The 19,971-nt window shown below is 32.4% G+C and overlaps 1 protein-coding gene and 1 pseudogene across 1 annotated transcript; one reads left to right on the top strand and one right to left on the bottom strand.

Moving 5' to 3' along the window:
* The first annotated feature begins 9,583 nt into the window (after window positions 1-9,583).
* LOC132285355 (short-chain dehydrogenase RED1-like) lies at window positions 9,584-14,607 on the top strand (annotated as a pseudogene).
* A 194-nt stretch (window positions 14,608-14,801) lies between these two features.
* LOC132281992 (MADS-box transcription factor 56-like) lies at window positions 14,802-15,767 on the bottom strand. Its single transcript, XM_059783636.1, has one exon. It carries the CDS (start codon window positions 15,765-15,767, stop codon window positions 14,802-14,804), a length of 966 nt encoding a protein of 321 aa, XP_059639619.1.
* Between the last annotated feature and the right edge of the window lie 4,204 nt (window positions 15,768-19,971).

Here is a 19,971-nt window from a genome sequence, read left to right as displayed (position 1 = left end):
ATAAAAAATATTTTTCTTGCAATTGACATAATGACAAAAGCCATTGAATGCAAATACCATTTTTTTTTCGGATGATTATAATCTCTAACAAGCATTTTATAATTCGCTATAGGATATATATAACCTTTCGTTCCATATGTACTATACAATTATTAAAAAAACTTCTCTCAAAATAGCCTAAAGGGAATCAACATACATTGCCACGGAAGGCGCACACGTTAAAATCAAACAGCAACGGAAGGCGCACACGTTAAAATCAAACAGCAATCCATAAAAACTTATCCATTGAAAGTCATTGCAAAGAAAAAAATAAAAAATTAGTAAACCCTATAACATAGATTGACAAGGGTCCACCACAATCAGTAAATTACCAATCAAATAGACATTACGTGAACAAAAAAATATATATTATTATATTTCTCCGCATAAAAAGTGTAAAAAGTTGAGTTTCATGCAAGTTACTTTTAACTTATAAATCATCTCTCGCCCAACAAAAATGATTTTAGTTTTTAAAATTTATTTTAAATTATCTCGGCCTTGTAAATTTTGGTCCGCCTCTTTAGGACTTATGACAAACAACTCTTCATCTCCTAACAGGGGGTCCTAAACCATCTCCATATACCCACCATCCTTTTACACCGCTTCCCCAACCTCTCCCACCCCCAATAGAAGAGAGGAAAGAAAAATGGAATTAAATATATATATTGAAACACATTCATCCATTTCACCCTACAAAGATTTAAACCCAACCATTCGCAGGTTTATTTATTTAAAACAATCAAAATCCATGACTCATGGTCAAAGGCTCAAAGCTACGTTCAACACTTAACTACTTGGATATTGTCTTTTTGTATGGACTAGGTGTGTATAATGACAGTGTCAACTAAATAATTAACAATATAAAATCTACCAAAAAAAATCATGAATTCTTGACCTCCCCTAAAATTTACATCATCTTATGCATATAGCAAGATAAATTAAATAAATTTTTTTAAAAATAGTTGAATAATAAGGAAAAAGAAAATAATTTATCAAATATAAAATCAAATTATTTCTCCTTAATTAAGGTGTGTTCGGTTGAATAAAATTGAAGTTTTGAAATTAAAATTAGTAAAATTTGAGAAAATTTTAGTGTATTGAATGGTCTCCACCTTTTCTCATCCGGTGCACAAGAGCGGATCCAAATTCCATGGCCATTTATCACTTGATACGGTGATTTTGTCTTTTATCTCTGGGAATGGCTTCACAGTGACTTCTATGTGGGAAGAGACTATTAAGGCTAAAAAAGAATAAGGTTTCTTAATTGGCTGTGATTAGACCTCTCAATGGATTGGATTTTGATCCGAATTCAATCCAAATCAAATTCGATAAACTCAAATATAGATTGAAGATTTAATCCGATAACTCGTTAACGATTCAAATCCGATAATCCGTTAGCTAAACAAATCGGATATGGATTATGGTAGATCCGATCCGATAACAATTCAAGCCGAAATAATATATTATATAATATATGAAAATATATAATATAATTTTATGATATATAATATTTTTTATATTATCAAAAATTCTTATCATTATTTTCTCCTCTCCATCTTTACTTTTTCTATTTTTTCTTATAACAATGAGTAAAAGATTTAATTTTCTTTTTATTTTATTTTATTTTATTTATCTTTGTCTATTTATTTATTTTATTCTCTTTTGCCATTAGTTTTTTTTTTTTTTTTTACTTTCTCCTCCCCATCTTTACTTTTTCTATTTTTTCTTATTCCCAAGTTTTTATTCTTTAACAATGAGTAAAAGTTTTAATTTTCTTTTTTTATATTTTATTTATCTCTATCTATTTATTTTTTAAATTCTCTTTTGACATTAGTTTTTTTTTACAAAAAAAAAAAAAAAAAAAAAAGTACACATTCACCCATATTGGATCGGACCGAATTATCGAATCAGATCGGATATCCGTTAATTAACAAATTGGATATAAATTTATTCACTAAATATTTATCAAATTATCGAATCTAGTATATCCTTATTGAATTCGAATCGAATCAACACTAATTAAGTTCGAATCCAACCCTATTGCAGGTCTAACTGTGATGCCATGCTTTAAGAACTATATATATTCTTTGTATTTCCTTATTTTGTTACGAATAAATGATACTATCTCCTACTTTTTCGTTGAATGAACTCAAGTGAACCTTACCTGAGTTACTTGCATCTTGAATGTGATTGTGGTGGTGGGTTTGCATACAATGGCTGTCATTGTTGACATTTTTCATTTAGTTCAATACCACTAGAGACCCCATATTTCAAAACCACCACTTACGTTTCCAGTCCATCACGAAAAATCCATGCTCTAGTACATAATGCTTTATTGGCTGTGCTGTCGATTCATGAGAAACCTTGATATATATATATATATATATATATATATATATATAAAAGGGTATATTCGGCATTTGAAAGGATATTTTTTATTTTTATTTTTTTTTGAATGATAAAGCAAATTCACACACATGTCTCCACTGTAGAGGCTCAAATTCATAATCTTCTTTTGAAAAGTTGGATCTTGGTATCATTGGGCCACCTGACCTTTTGGTTTGAAAGGATAATTTTGTTAAAGGGTTAGAGAGTTTTATTGGCACTAGGCAAAGAAAGAAATTAAAAATAAGTTACATTCACTACACATGCCCTTGGAGGGGTTAAGGACAACAATTGAAAAAATAACGGGGTCAAGTAAATGCTTAAACCGAAGTAAATTCACGTCTATATATATTAAAAGATGTCATACACCATAAATTCGAACTCTCTCTTAAACACACAAATAATTAATACAAGTTCTTGAAAAAATAATGGGTTCAAGTAAATGCTTAAACCGAAGTAAATTCACGTCTATATATATTAAAAGATGTCATACACCATAAATTCGATCTCTTTCTAAAACACACTAATAATTAATACAAGTTCTTGAAATTATTGTTTTTTATTTTTATTATTATTATTATTATTTTTTATTTTTTTTTATGACAACAAACTCATGCAGCCACTTGACATTACAAAGATTTGAATTCTCACAATCCATTTTAAGAATTGCACGAGATACACCAATTTATATATAATTCTTACTGGGCTTGATACATCATATACTTCCACTAAAGTGTTTCATGAGTTGGTTTGACTACCTCCCTATAAATTTATTTGTTGTGAGATCTGATTAATTGGTTTTATCACCTCTCCCGAGGTTTGTAGTTGGCGTTGGAGGCTTTGCTTGGAGAGCAAATGAGTTGGTTTTACTGCCTCCCCCGGAGTTTATGGGTGGCGTTGGGGGCTTTGCTTTGAGAGCGGATGATCGAGTTGGTTTGACCATGGCGGACTTGAGGCCCCAACCAATAAGAAGACTCCAAAATGTTAAAATCCACTAACGTGTTTTATGAGTTGGTTTGACTACCCCCTATAAATTTATTTGTTGTGAGATCTGATTAATTGGTTTTACCACCTCTCCCGGGTTTTGTAGTTGGCGTTGGAGGCTTTGCTTAGAGAGCAAATGAGTTGGTTTGACCGTCTCTCTTGGAGTTTGCTTTGAGAGCGGGATGATCGAGTTGGTTTGACCAGGGTCGGCTTGAGGCCCCAGCCAATAGGAAAACCCCAAAATTTTAAAATTTCCTTATATTAAGTTATACTATAATTATTTCCTAATATTGTTAAACTCTTAAATATAAAATATTTATATTAGACCTCAAAGATTTATATCCAAAAATTACTTTTTTTTTTGGTCATTCCACACTCGTTTCGATTTTATATTAGTTGTCAAATATTTATATACTAAAATAACTTATTTTTTCTCTTTTCTCTCTCCCCTCATTCATTCCGATTTATATTAGGCCTCAAGTATTTATATCCTAAAATAAAATTTTTTTTTCCACTTTTCTCTCTCTTTCCTGGTTCCGTTGAACTCCAATTGATACATAAATTTAATATTGGTCCTCTAAGATTTACATCATTATATGACTTTTTTTCGCTCTCTTTTTCTACTCTCACCTAACCAATATAAAAATTTAATATTAGGCCCAAAAATTTGTATCATAAAAAAAAAAAATATCCCTCTTTCTGTCTCTCTCATCACTTTTTTACACCAGCACTAAAAATATTTTTAGGGTAAGTTACACCAACAGTAAAATATTATACGTTTTTGTTTGAAAAAATGGCGAAAACTTTCCATATGTTTTACCTTCTTCTTTTCAACAAGTCTTCTCATCCTACTCTCTTTTCAACAAGTTTACAGTTTTATTGAAAAATTTATAAAAATATTGGATTTGGGTTTCCTAAATCAGGTTCAATGGTTCTTTTTGTTTAATTATTTTTTAATTTTTTTTTTTTCTAAATCAGGTTCAATGGTTCTTTTTCTTTAATTATTTTTTAATTTTATTAGCTTTTGTTATTATAAATTTGTGTGTATATATGCTTGTATATTTTGTTTTTTAGTTGTGATTAATTTTATTTATATGATTAAAAAGACCACTTTTTATTTTTCGCCTAAGACTCCAAATTAGATTGAGCCACCCCTGGGTTTGACCACCTCCTTCGGGATTTATTGGTGGCGTTGTTGGAGGCGTTGCTGTGAGAGTTGATGAATTAGCTATCTGACCACCGCCTCTCGTAGAGTTTATAGATAGTGTTAGAGGCGATGTTGTGAGAGGCAATGGATTGATTTGAGCACGTAGTCCCTTAAAGTTTAGTGGTGACCTTGAAGGCGTTGCTTGTTGTGAGAGCCAACTTACTGCTTTGCTCTGAAACATCTTCCTGTTTAGGGCAACCCCATTGAAGTAATTAATTAAATATCCCACATATATGCATAGTGAGTAACCAACAAAGAAATATATATATATATATATATATATATATATATATATATATATATATTTGTGGAGAGACTTACAGTGGCTTTTTTTTTTGTTTTCGGTAAATAAACTTACAGTGGCTTTGATTTCTTGTTAACTCTGATTTGATTATGAGAAGTCTCAGAGATGGTTTTAAGCACTTAAAAGAGAGCCCTATGTGATACCCCCGGATTTTCGAATGCGGGTTGGCCAAGCCCACGCCCACGCCCGAATACCCGGGGATATCAAAATAAATTGATAATAAACGAACACAGAGTACAAAAGAATAAATAAAATGCTGACAAGAAACTAAAATGATAATCTAATAATAAACCTCAGAATATATTTCCATTAATTAATAAACTCTTCTGATACAACTGATCCTCCAAAATACAACTCGGGAATTCATACTGTGTGGACCCCTAGAAAATCCAAACTAAACAAATGACAGTAATAACTGTCTAAATCAGGAAACTAAATTATAAAGGAACTCCTATGTAGCATCGGAAGAATGAAGTAGACTGATCCCCGTTTTGCACGAACAACCTCTACTCCTGACGAACACCTGAAAAATAATGGTGGGTCAGGCCCACAAACAAGTTCTACTCTACTACAGTCAAAACAGAGATCCAATACACGTATACATCCTAGTCAATCCAACAGTAACTAGTAATCCGTATATATATATACACACACTAAAGGAACCTCACTAGACTATAGGGTTGTTTCAACCTGAATAGTAGGCAATATGTAAAACGCACATATAGTGGGCATGAGTACTTAGACCTACCAGGGTACACAACTACATTATATCTAGCTACACATCCCTGGTGATATACGCACCCTAACCACTGATTCTGAGGCTCAAGCTCATATCATGGCACCATACTTATATATATAAAATCTAGTAACCATCCTATTCAGTATAAATTAATCCTCCATAAGTCATTCAACTTGTTCAGCTGACCTGATTTGAATATAAGTAGGACTTAATATTTTAGTTAATCCATTCCCTTATATAATAAATTAATCCTCCATAAGTCATTTAACTTGTTCAGCTGACCTGACTTGAATATAAGTAGGACTTAACATTTTAGTTAATCAATTCCCTTATATAAAATAGGTAGGACTTAACTGATAAGTTAATCCATCCCTAAAATGCCACTGTCCCATACCGATGCATTAAACCACATAATCCAACAATTGATGTGACGATTAAGGAAATGCATCAAATAATCTAGAAATAACTATGATAATATGATATCAAATTATCATAAAATAGGAATGACTTATTATTTATTTAAACTTCCTATATCATATGTCCTACACAAACTGAATCTTATACATGATGATATTTTATTATACCGTCAAATAAGTATTCTCTATATCCAATTCATCCTACACATTTAATCTTATTTGCTAAAACATTTTAAAAGATTAAATCCATTCGTTTGTTTAAAACATTCAAATAGCAAACATCATTATGATTGAGTCTATTTAAATTTATTTAAACTCAAACCTAGTCCCTATTTAATGTTCAAGAATCCTAGGCATGTTTTTACGTTCCATCATTCCACAAATATGAAAAATATATAATTCAAACATGTAAAAATTCACACTAGAAATCAAATTAAAATCATGCATTTATCAATTCATAACACAAGAACAGATATGAACCAATTTCATAATACCTATGTTCTAATCCAATTAAACATGCATAATTATTTAATTTTATGTGTTTAACAAATCCTGGAATTTCTTAAGCATGTACAGAAACACGAATCAAAGGGAAAGAGATAGAAGAAGAACTTGCCTTAAACTTTCGAATCGAAAGTTAAACTTCTTCTTCCTTGATCTTCTTTCTACATAGTTTTTCTCATTCTTCCTTCTCTAACTCTTTCTCTTTCTCTCTCTAGCATATATCACATGAATATTTCTAACCCTTTTTTACAACCTATAACTATATATTTATAGGCTAAATAAAATAATCCTAACCCTTTTCCCAATGCAAGTCAACTTAAAAAAAATAAAAAATAAAATATTAAAAAGGTAAGTAAAATATGTTACGTTACATAATTTATGTATATCTTTATTAAATAAATAAATTATACACATTCCCTTATTTATTAATGGATTATCCAATAATACTTAAGTTACCATAATATTATAAAGTAACTTAAAACATAATACGTATCAAATTCATGTATATTTTTATTATTTAAATATAAAATATATACATCAGATAAAATATTACTACCCAGGTTACCAAAAAAGTAATTAATCAATTACTTTCCCTTTTATATATATTAAAAATCCAAGTAAAATATGTTACGTATATAATTTATATATATCTTTATTAAATAAATAAATTATACACATTTCATTATTTATTAATGGATTATCCAATAATACTTACGTTATCATAATATTATAAAGTAACTTAAAGTATAACACGTATCAAATCTACGTATATTTTTATTATTTAAATATAAAACATATACATCAGATTAAATATTACTACAAAAGTTACAATAAAAGTAATTAATAAATTACTTTTCTTTTTATATATGTATATAATATAAATCTATATGTATACAGACACAACTATCCATGGGTAATAATCCATACACATCCAACTTCCTATCCAAGTAGTTCATGGGACCCAATTGGTTGGCCAATTACTACTAACCATAACCATAAAACAAAAATAAAATAAAATAATAAAAGAAAAGAAAACATTTAATTTACAATTAATCAAAACACCATTTAAGCGCATAATCTAATTAAACAATTAACACATAGACAAATACAAATAATACATAGACACATAATCAAATAATCAAGTAATACCTAATTCAATTAAACACATAAACAATTAGTCATATAATCAATTAAATAATTACAAATATAATTAAAACAAATAAAAATATACCGAAAGTATCTTTTTAAAATTAGGAGTATTACACCTACTAACAAGCTGAAGACTGTAGCAAGGGCTACTTTCACAATTATCACGCTCGCACTACTTCTCTCTCTTGAAATGCCTCACTCTGTGTCAATGCATGTGTGTGTGCGCGCGCGCGCGCGAGCTGATTTATATGGTGTTTTTAACTGCTCGTGAGTAGGTGTTTTTAACGTGGAAGTGGTCCTCCTGGTTACTTAAAAGTCAAAACAAGATTAAAAAAAAAAGTAATGGGGCAGTGAAAACGTGGTCCATGTATTGATTGTTGAATCCCAGCGTCAAGTCTCTCCTCCATGTGGTGAATTCGTCATTAAACTAATTGGAGCTTTTAGAATTTATGACCAAAATATCATTTTCTTTACACAAACACGCTTTAACAGCATCTACCCAACAGTACATAGTTGACTGACTTGACTTCCAGCTTCAGTTTCCTCAATTTCACAGCAAGGTTATAAGGATAAATTTGTCATTTAACAAGTGAGAATTAAAAATACTTATAAAATGTATATCTCCTTCTCAAAACTTTTATTCACGTTTCTATTTTGGGATATTCCAAAATATATGTCTTATTTTAAAAATAAATGTATTATTTTTTGTAATATTTCTAAATTATTTTTTTTATTAAACAAGTACACTAGATTTGCTGCCTCATCGGTGAGTATGTGATCTTTATCCGCTGGTGTTTTTTTCTCATCACAAATGCACACATTGCTTATAATTACAAATTGGAGAAAACAATAAATAAGGAAAACACCCCGCAGTGTACAAAATAAATTTTGTAGCTGAATAGAGACGCTTTTTTCCTCCCCACATGGGTAAAAGTATATAAACAGAAATTAAGTCTAACTCCCACATGAAAAAAAAAAAAGAAAAAAAAAAAGCAAAAGATTCCGGTAAGAAAATGATCCTATTTGACTACTGTACGTTGCTAACATCAGGAAATAGAATAATCGAGAATCCCGAGTAACTGGCCAAGCCGCTAAAGTTATTATTTTTATTTATTAATTTTGTGATTGGACCGCATTAACCCATTAGTAAAATTTATCTACTCAATATATATATATATATATAGAAAAAAAACAAAATGAATGAGAATGCAACTATTGTCCATAAAAATAAATATAAAAAATCCATTACAATAAAAATTAGATTCTCTAAACACTCCAATCATATTTTATTAAAGATTTTAATATTTAATGAAATGATATCTTTTGAGAAATGCATGTGTAAGAATGTAAGATTCAACTTTAACCCATGTGAATTAGTTAATATTAATATTTTTTTTTTCCCTTTTTGTTATTATTAAGAGTTTACATGTGTAAATGGATTTTTATTTATTTATTTATTTTTGTAACAAACACATTGAGCCATGATTTTACGAAAATTTAAACATCACTTTAAAAATTACACGGAATATTGCCAAACTACAATTGTTAATTAGTGGCCTTAATACATCAAATACCTCCCACTATCACGTAAATGGATTATTTTTTTCTCTCTTAGAAACTCATATTGTGGAGTTTACAAAATTTGGACTTCAAAAGTAAGGATAAAAAGGTTTAAACCGATTTATTATTATTATTATTATTTTATGAATTTCAAGCGACACAAATTGTAGTATTTATTTTCAAACAGGATCAATAAATACCATAAATAAATGCTTGAAAGCAATTTGAGGGGCCGATTGACCTTTTCTTATGACCACAATTTAGATTTATTTGCAAAATATCTTTTCTTTTGGGCTATAAACATGAATTTGAAAAATCACACTTAACAATAAAGTATTATTTTCAGATTACCTTCCAAAACCCATAAGCTCTGAAAGCACATCCACAGAGTCCAATGGAGTTCTACGATAAACAACAGGTGGTGCTGATAACGGGCTGATCCGCCGGCAGCATAGGCCACGCGCTGGCACGCGCTTTCGCCACTGAGAACTGCGTCGTGGTGGCGACCAGTCGGTCACTGTCGTCCATGGCGGACCTGGAGCACGATTCTAGGTTCTTTCTTCAAGAACTGGACGTGTTGTCCGATGAAAGTGTCCGAAACGTAATCGACAATGTGCTCGAAAAACTAGGTCAAATCGATATTGTGGTCAACAATGCCGGTGTACTTTCCGTTGGCCCTCTTGCTGAAATCCCCTTATCTGCAGTTGAGCATACCTTCAATACAAGTGTTTGGGGTATACTTCTCAATCAACACAGTTTTAGTATTTGTTCATTCGATTCCAACATAATTTAACACAGTTATGTTTGTTATTTGTTCATTTGATGTCAACATAATTCAACACAGTTACGTTTACTATTTGTTCATTTAATTTCCCTTTTTGTCTTGATATCTGTTTTTACCTATTTTAGTAGCTTCATTGAATCTATTGTATTGTTATGCTGCAAAGGATTGAGGAAAAAAAATAAAAATAAAAATGATTGAGGAATAGTCATTCAATACCCGGGTTGTGATTAATTTTTATCGTTTCACAAGTATTATTAGTTACTTCAATTATTATTGAAGTCAAGTCAAAATTATGTTGATTAGAAAACAAGAATGTTTTAACTAGTATGGAACTCACAAGAAAGTTTTCAAGTTAGTAAAGCTAAGGCTAGGACATTAATTGGGTGTACCAGGAAATGAGATTAGATTTAAGATGGGAAGATAAAATTATAGAGTATATTTAATCAATAGTGTGGAGGGGGGTTTCTGAGTCGAAGCGGAACCAATTGATGTGTTGGTGGACAGTGGAGCATGGACATTGATTATGGAGCGATAAATTGCATGATAACTAATGGGAGAGAAGTGAAATTTTAGCCACAATCGACTTGTACCTTGGATTGGCTTTTAGCCAATAGTATTTCTTTGTATTTTGTTATGGAGAAGCTGATTCACGTTGTGTTAAGTTTAACAATAGAGCTGATTAGCAAAACAAGTGGCAAATTGGATTTAAAATAGAGTTATGAAGGGATGATTCTGAATCTATTAAATCAAAGCTAAAAGGGTTTAAAAAATGTACAAGGCTGAAGCATAATGGAAGAATGATACTACCAACATATATGAATTCTTACTGAAGTCTTGTCAGACCTGCCCATATTTTAATTACTATTTGTCGATACTGCATATTCAAAGTACATTGTAGTACTAGTGCAACACCCTCAATAATTAAAAGTCAATCCTAATTACTCTCAATTAGGTCACTTTGTCTCCGACTGTTGATCACAACCAATTTGTAACAAAATGGAATCTCTTACCAACTTAAGAAGTATGTCATTGATGTGGTTAAGACACCATTTGCTGAAGAAATGCTCCACTACCATGCAACAAATGCCTCAAATAAGGGTTTTCCTTGGGGCACACTTATGTTGGAAACTAGGCAAAGCAAAAATCATCAACCTTGAAGCTTATTCCATGAAATTCTTCATTCTGCATAGAACTGATGTAAGATTTAGATTTTAGATCTCATGCTTTGATAAGAAACATACATGGCCTCCGACATGATGGATCCAGTGCATCAGGTACGTAGTGAATCAAAATAAATGGTTTTGAGGCACTTACATTTTGTTCATAACTAAGCTTGCAAATTGATACTGCTGTGGATTTCTCTTCTTTTTTTATTTTTATTTTTTTATGTAAATTGCAATATGTTAATACCACCTGTAAATCTATTGCATCTTAACTAAGCTTTTTATGATAATTTCATAACATGCTAACTTCCTTGTATAGTAATTTAAAAAATGGAGATTTGATGATATATGTCGCGTACATTGTTCACATGATGCAGCCACTTGGAAGCAGGCCTTACCTTACCACATTCTGTAATCTCAAGATAATAGTGACACGTGATTATTCTTTTGTCTTTAACCAAATCCTATTATTTGGAGTTACATTTTGATCAAATACACAACACTTTCATAATTACTTGAGGCAGACTGTGACGTGTTTATCCCAATTGTCATGCATAATTTTCCCCTATTTCTTTGTCCACTTTGAGAAGGTTCTATTTATTGCTGATTGCATGATAACAAATCTATTTCATATTTATAATGCTATTGTTTGTACATATGTAGGTTCCATGAGGTTGATTCAAGCTGTGGTTCCTTACATGATATCTAAGAAGAAGGGAAAGATTGTCCACATTGGAAGTGTTTCCGCTTTGAGCCCTGGACCATAGGCTGGTGCTTACACTGCATCTAAAGCTGCCCTGCCTTCCCTAACTGGTACACTGAGGTTTGTGCTATATTGCCCATGTTAGTATTAGATTGTTAATCCATTTCTTTTTCTTTCCCTAAGCAAACTTCTATAAACAAACAGCTAACCAAACAACAAACAGAGAGGTAAACCTTTCAGAAACAATACAATTAAAAAGCCCACTTCCAGAAGTTGGGTAATAGGAAAGCTAAAATTAAAAAACTTTCAAAAGGAAAACCAATACAGAAGAACAGAGGGACAACCTCCCACTCAAACCAACACTCACAAGCAGAATAAATAAATATAAAACCAGGATTCAGAAAGAGAGCAGTCCTACCAACAGTACTTTAGCGCTTACCATGAATGAGAGACTAGATGAGCAAAAGAGGGTTTGGATATAAATTTATCACTCTCACTCTTACTGTTGGAGTAATTATGATTTATGACCTACTTAAGTGAGTAATAAAATATGATTAGTGTTCTCTGTGTTACATGTTTTTATTTTGACTAAGCTTCATCCTATAGAGCCATAAAGTCAATAATCTGTAGTGATTTTATACACGCGCGCACACACACACACACACACACATTTCCATGATGAAGTTGCTCTTTCACAGTAATGTCCGATTTTAGCTCTGGTTTAAAAATTCTATAGGACTGGTTTTTCCAATGCCAGTCATGGATAATGATTGGTGGCATTTGTCAAAAAAAAAAAATTTTGGAGAATGGTTGGTGGTTCTTAAAATCTCTCTCTCTCTCTCTCATTATTATTATTATTATCTATTTTGCTATGTATAATGTCACTCCCTCTCACACATACATTATTAGTAACTTTTCTTTTCTTTTCTTTTTCTTTAATCAAGGAGAAGATAAAGCTAGGTAAAGTCACCTGTAGGAGGAAGAAGGTTTGGTTGGGTAGCTGATGAAAAACCTTTTAATTATGTTTGGGTAAAGTGGAAGGAGAGAAAAGGAAAGAATGTCATTTTTCAACCTTTAATCAGAACACTCAAAATCAATAGACTTACATGAATATGAACAAGATAAAGCTAGCTATTTCCCAGAAATTTAATTTGTTTGGTTGATTATAACTCTTCCCCTCCTAACCTGAGGTCCTAAACCATCTCCATATGGTTAATCCAATTTTTATCTGCTTAAGATGCAGATACCCACCATCCTTCCCACAGCTTCCCCTACTTATCCCACCCCCAATAGAAGAGAGGAATGAAAAAAGGGAATTAAAAATTTAATGTATAAGTAACACAGTCCAGGGTGCATAAGCTGTAATACTTCATCCAAAGCTGTGCGACATTGTTTCAAAGATACCTTGGGTTTTGGACAACGTGGCAAACATATTTTTATACCATCTGTTCTTATATGTAGATTTAAAAAAATAATAATAATAAAAAATAAAATGTGCCCCTTAGTAGAGTAAGGGTGATAGAAAAAACTTTCTTGGCTTCTAGGGTGCCATTGAGCTCTTCTTTGTCTTGACTTCATTGGATAATTGTGTTTCTCGGAATACATTTTGTGACGCTCTGCACGATTAATCCAATTCAGTTACCCAGGCGTTAATTAGTATATTCCTCGATTACGATGAGGTGAATGACCATTTCCTGAATTTTGTCCTAGTCAAAATTTTGTTCAATTTATAGTTAGTATATCAAATGTTAGTTGGAACCAACTAACAAATAAATTTGGGGACAGAGATGAGTCTGAATGATCAAATAGTTTTGTCCTAGGAAGTATGCAACAAATGCGGGCTTCTGTAAGTTTTATCGATAAATAGTAATACGAAATGAGTGGGGAACAGAATATCGATGGAGTCAACTTATTTGATATTCAAAAATTATGATTATTATTGATTTAAAGTGTGCTTGACAGTCGGCCTAAAACTTGAATATTAGGACCAGCACGAAGAATATGAATTGATTTAAAGCAGGTTATACCCTTATGTTTTGTTTGGGAGAACCAAATCAGTGCCGCCAAACTAGCATTGCTGTTTTCTGATATCTCTCCAAATGTTGTTTATTCACTGGGACAGGTCACATTATGTTTGTGGGATTTGACATGGTGTTTAATTTCATATAAAAAGTTTCTTGATGTTAGATTTTCATTCCATATATCCATCACTGAATGCAGATTGGAGCTCAGACCTTTTGGGATTGATGTTATTAATGTTGTACCTGGAGCTATTAAGTCAAACATAGCAAATTCTGCTATAGCACTGAATGGAAGTTAATTGGTACTATAATCGAATGCCTGAATGGAAGTTATACAAGAAATTTGCAACAGCAATCCGAGATACTGCCTACGTCTCACAAGGCTCAAATGCTACCCCTTCAGAAGAGTTCGCGAAGAAGACTGTAGCTGCAGTGCTGAAGAAGAATCCACCGGCTTGGTTCACGTTGGCCGGTTACTCCACCATAATGGCGATCTTGTACCATCTTCCACTATTTATCAGAGATTCCATTATCAGGCAATGAATTGTTAAAGTTTTACAATTTATTTATGACAGCTTCTCAACCATATATGTAACTTGATTCCATTTATCATGACAGTATTGAACAAAGAATTCATGTTTTAGTGCCACCAAGTATTAATTCATAATCCATGCAGCTACAATTGTCACATTATTAATATATCAACAATTAAAGAATGACTTTCCGAAAAACTAAAAAACAATTAAAGTGAGCTAATTAACGTACACATTTGAATATACTAGATACAACAACATATGCCTAACCCAAAGTATACCATGTACCAACACCAGAAAGTGACCAACTTTAGTATTCCATGTCTGGACCAACATAGTAGCACATTGGAGGCATAGGATCGTCCATAATCACATTCTCTACCATATCAAACATTCGATCATCAAATACAGGATCAGTAGCAGTATTGTATGTGGCATGAAATCCAATCCAGTCTTCATCATTCATCATCATCATCAAATTTGGATCTTCATTCATCATCATCAACAAATTTGGATCATAAAAAGTTGGAGTAGTGTTTGTGACATTGCTACCAGAAGAAGAAGCAGCCATTGAATTTGCAGGCATTGAGAGATCCAACGGAACGGGCACGTCGAGATCACTGAAGAAAGAAATTGGGTTGTCAATAATATGATCCGATGACGGCATGAAATAACCAGAATAGTTTTCGTTTTGGTGATTAGACTTCAATTCCTGAAGTCTAGTTTTGAAGGCGTCAAGATTTTCCTCCAATTTAGTATCCAAGTTTCTCAATTGTTCCTTGGATAGATTGTTAAACCGATGATCCCAAGTAGGGTACTTGATATTCTTGGTGGTCTCTTCATCATGTTCGTCATTATTTTTCTTGTCCTCCGCTTTTGCAAGTACTGAAGAAGCACTAGTACCCTGATAATCAGTTTCATGATCATCAGCCGCCGCCTCCTTCTTCTTGTTTGGATTGTCTTCTTCCATGAAGTGAGACAAATCAAGTGTCCACTTGTTACGATCTTCAAGAGATTGTTCTTCGTATGATGTAAACATGTGTCGGATTGCATCAAGATCTTTAGGCCACATGTAAGGCTGTTGATCGTCAATCGGACGGTGATCCTTCGGTTTGGGACCGCAAATAACTATACAAACATCAACACCACATAGAGTGGATAATTCAAAGGCCTTTTTTTCCAAACAATTTCTCCTCTTCCGAAAACTAATATATCGATCTTTTTCGTTTCTTATCAGTTTCTTCTTTATAAGTTCCTTTTTTGGTTTAGGAGCCATCTGAAAATTATACCATCTCAGTTAGACTAAATAAATCTTTAATGGCTAAACAAATGTATATGAAACTCAATCATTAATTTCTGGGCCACAGACACCGCCGCGTACCTTTCAATATTGGCTTCTCTCTGCGCCTTTGCACCGCCTCTCTCTCTCTCTCGGTCTGGAAGACGCTCTTATGGATGATGTTCTACAGAAGTTAAGCCAATCTCTTTGTTTACAGAGGTTTGCTCGCCGCCACCAGCAGAGTCCTCGTACGCCGATATAGCAAAGCAAAGTTTTGAGTGAATTCCGTCGACCAACACCACCGCTGTGCCGTCTCTGCTTAAGAGGAAATCTTGAATTTCTCTTCCGTTTGCTCTGATCTTTCTCTCACACCGCCTCTCTTTCTCTCTCTCTCTCTAAAAATATCTCTCTCTATTTGCAATAATGCAATGGGTGAAGAACTAATTTATAATGAGAGGGTTGGGTCTCAACTCTGCGATCTCTCTCTCTATTTTCAAGAATGCTTACTGGGTATGGAGTGATACATATATATATACACACACATACATAGAAACCTTTACTTGGGCACTAATTAATAGTAGATTAACTCTTTCTGCGATCTGTCTCTCTATTTTCTCTTCCGCGTTGCTCTGATCTCTCTCTCTACACCGCCCCTCTTTCTGTCTGTCTCTCTCTAAAAATATCTCAGAATGCAATAGGTGAAGAACTAAACCTTCTTCAATAATGCTTACTGCGATCTCTCTCACTATAAATTCTCTTATCATTAATTTATAGTGAGAGGGGTTGGGTCTCAACTCTGCGATCTCTCTCTCTCTCTCTCTCTCTCTATTTTCAATAATGCTTACTGGGTGTGGAGTGATACATATATACATATATAGAAACCTTTACTTGGGCACTAATTAATTGTAGATTTCTTTACGGCATACATACGAAAATAATACAAAATCTAAAAGATTATGTTTGAGATACTCCTGTTTTAGGACGGTTAGTCCCAAGTACTAAATTTACATTATTAACTTCCTTATTTGCTTTACTTTTCACTGGAATTAATTTACTTCAAATTTTAGAACTAAAATTTCAAACACAAGACTAAACTCAACCTCCAATTCCTATTTATTCACATATATATTTTTTGGGGAGTAAGTAATATAATTTTAATATTTTTTTTTGGGATAATTAATATTTTTTAAAATAAAGAATAAATATTCTAAAAGATATAACTCGTGTAAAGGAACTTTAAAAGTGCATTGTTAACAAAAATAAAATAGTAGAAGAATTAAGCTCAACGTCAAAAAGGTCAAATGTGTTCTGATTAGTTTTAATTATATATTCTCAATAATTAATTTTAAGTTTCTTATTTATCCATATGACTAATAAGTATTTATTCATAATTATATCCACACATATGTATGTTTTTTCTTTTTTTATCCCGATCAATTAGGGAAAGAGAGGACTAGAATGTGTATCTTTTTTTTTCTTTTTTTCTTTTTTTTTTTTTTCCAACAAATTAAGAGAAAAGAGGACTGGAACATGATGACACGCTCGGCACTCTACCAACTAGATCAATGTAATGCCTCATCTACATCTTATTTAATGATAAGAGAATTGAGGATTTTTTTTTTATTTTATTTAGTAATTATCCTGAAATTAACAATGGTATAAATGTGAGTTTAATATGTACAGAGTAGGGAAGGGAGCCAACATAGACCCGCAACCCTAAGATTGGTATTTAAGCCCAACTAAAAAAAGATACAAACTAGATCAAAGCCCAATGCACTTAAAACATTAAAACCGGCCGATAATAAAAACAAAAAATAAAAAATAAAATAAAATAAGACCAAAATAGATGTAAATGCTTAATTGCTTATCAACCCTTCCCTAATTGCCCATCTTATTGACAAATATGTACTCGAGGTGAAAAAATAAAAATATTTCTCCAAAATAGAGAAAGCAGGTACAGATGGACATCACAATTCACACCATAGAAAAAGAGAAGATTCCACAAAGACACAACAAAGTCTTCAAATAAAAATAAACAAAATTGTTATAATTATTATCGGACCTCTCTTTATATCTATCATCAAAAGCAATCCCAATTTGCACAGACAAATTTTCAAAATTGTCCAGAGAATGTTTCTGCAAACAACACTGCCGCACTGTTTGGAATGTCTATATAAATGTCACTGGGAATGATGAGGATGAGAATAGTACACCATACCAGGTAATTACCCTAATCTTATTCCTACCAGGATTACCAACTAAAAATAATAATAATTATCTTTTAAATAATATAATATATATAAAAACATATATTATATTACCTATATATATATATATATATATATATATATATATATATATATATCTTCCATAATTAACTATTGGTTAATTAAATCATATATCCTATATATATCCATAAATATATATATCTATATATATATCCTTCTATAACACTAACTAATTAATTATATTTATATATAATTAAATATATAGTTATAATTATACAAAAATTATTATTTTAATTCACAAAACCATGGGCTTTATTAATTAACCCAATAAAGCTTCGTTCAAGCCCAAGACCATATCCTTTGGTCCAATTTCCCTTAAGCCCAATCCAATTAATTTAAATAAATAAAATAATTAAATAAACACTTAAATTAAAATAACTAATTACATAAAGCATATAAACAAACAAGAATGTACAACTAAGTCACATCATACTAATAAAATTAACACGCCAACAATTCAATCAATAATTAAGCACACACACAACAATCATTGTATCAATAATTCACGAAATATAAATAAAATAAAACAATTAATCTAAGCACTCAATAAAACAAATCAATTAAAAATTAAAATAAACGCAATTAATTCAAATTAAATCAAATATATCATTTAAAAATAAAATAAAAGTAATTAATTCTAATTAATAAATCCTTTAAAATATCGGGGTATTACACCGCGGCCTCCTTAGAAATTTACTGATGGCCATTAGTTGGTTTTACCACCTCCCCCAAGGTTTATGGGAGGTGTTGCTTTGGGAGTCGTTGAGTTAGTCTGACCACCTCCTGAGAGTGGATGAGTTGGTTTGACCACCTCTACCGAAGTTTATTGGTGGTTTTGGAGGTGTTGCTGTGAGATCCGATGAGTCCGATTGGCCACTTTCTTTGGAGTTTATTAGTGGCTCTGGAGGCGTTCCGGTGAGAGTCGATGAGCTAGCTATCTGACCACCTCTCCCGGAGTTTATTGGTGACCTGGAACACGTTGCTAGTTGTGAGACCCAACTTAGTGCTTTGCGCTGAAATATCTTCCTGTTTAGCGCCACACCCATTGAAGTATTAATTAATATCCTATGCATGCATGGTGAGTAATCAGCAAGTGTGTGTGTGTGTGTGTGTGGGGGGGGGGGGGGGGGGGGGAGGGGGAGGGGGGGGACTTACAGTGGTTTTGATTTCTTGTTAACTTTCATTTGATTCAAAGAACTCTCGAATGTGGTTTCAAGCTGAAGACAATAACACAGGGTACATGCACAATGTGTATATAAGCTGATTTATTTTCAACTGCTTAATTACTTAACATAGGGTACATGCACAATGTGTGAGCTGATTTATTTTCAACCGCTTAATTACTTAACATACATGCACAATGTGTGTGTGTATAAGCTGATTTATTTTCAACTGCTTAATTACTTAAAAGTGCACCAAATTAATTAATTATTATTGAGAGGGAAGTCCGCGTCAGCGTAGGTTTTTCAACACACTAATATTCTTCTCATAGTAGCTCAATCTTGAGATTGGCATTGGCTTTCTTGGTCTACAATGTTTGGGTGGAGCTTAATCGGAGGATCTTCACGGAGAGAAAATTGACTCAGAACTCACTCCTTCATCTCACATTGGACTCAGTAAGAGCTAAACTCCAATCTACCTCTATCAAGGACTCTACCGCTGGCAGACAGATTGTTGAAGAATGGAATCTGTAGAGCTCTGTTTTGCATCCACCAGCAAAGCCGCCGGACATCTAACTGTGGAGGTTTCCTCCATGCGCTGACCGGATTGTTCCCATTTGTGTTTGGGTTGTCGCCTTTGGGCTTGTCTCCTTTGGATTGCTTTGTATTTTTCCTTTGGGCTTTTCTTGAGCCTTCTTTTTGGGGCTGTACAGTCTTATTTGATAAGTGCTTAAATGTTGCACATTTCAGCAC

The sequence above is a fragment of the Cornus florida genome, unplaced genomic scaffold, assembly GCF_030987335.1.
Source record: "Cornus florida cultivar Cherokee Brave unplaced genomic scaffold, ASM3098733v1 CherokeeBrave_3.0.0_Hap2_Chr11, whole genome shotgun sequence".
NCBI lineage: Eukaryota > Viridiplantae > Streptophyta > Magnoliopsida > Cornales > Cornaceae > Cornus > Cornus florida.
This window is presented reverse-complemented; position numbering and strand designations above follow the sequence as displayed.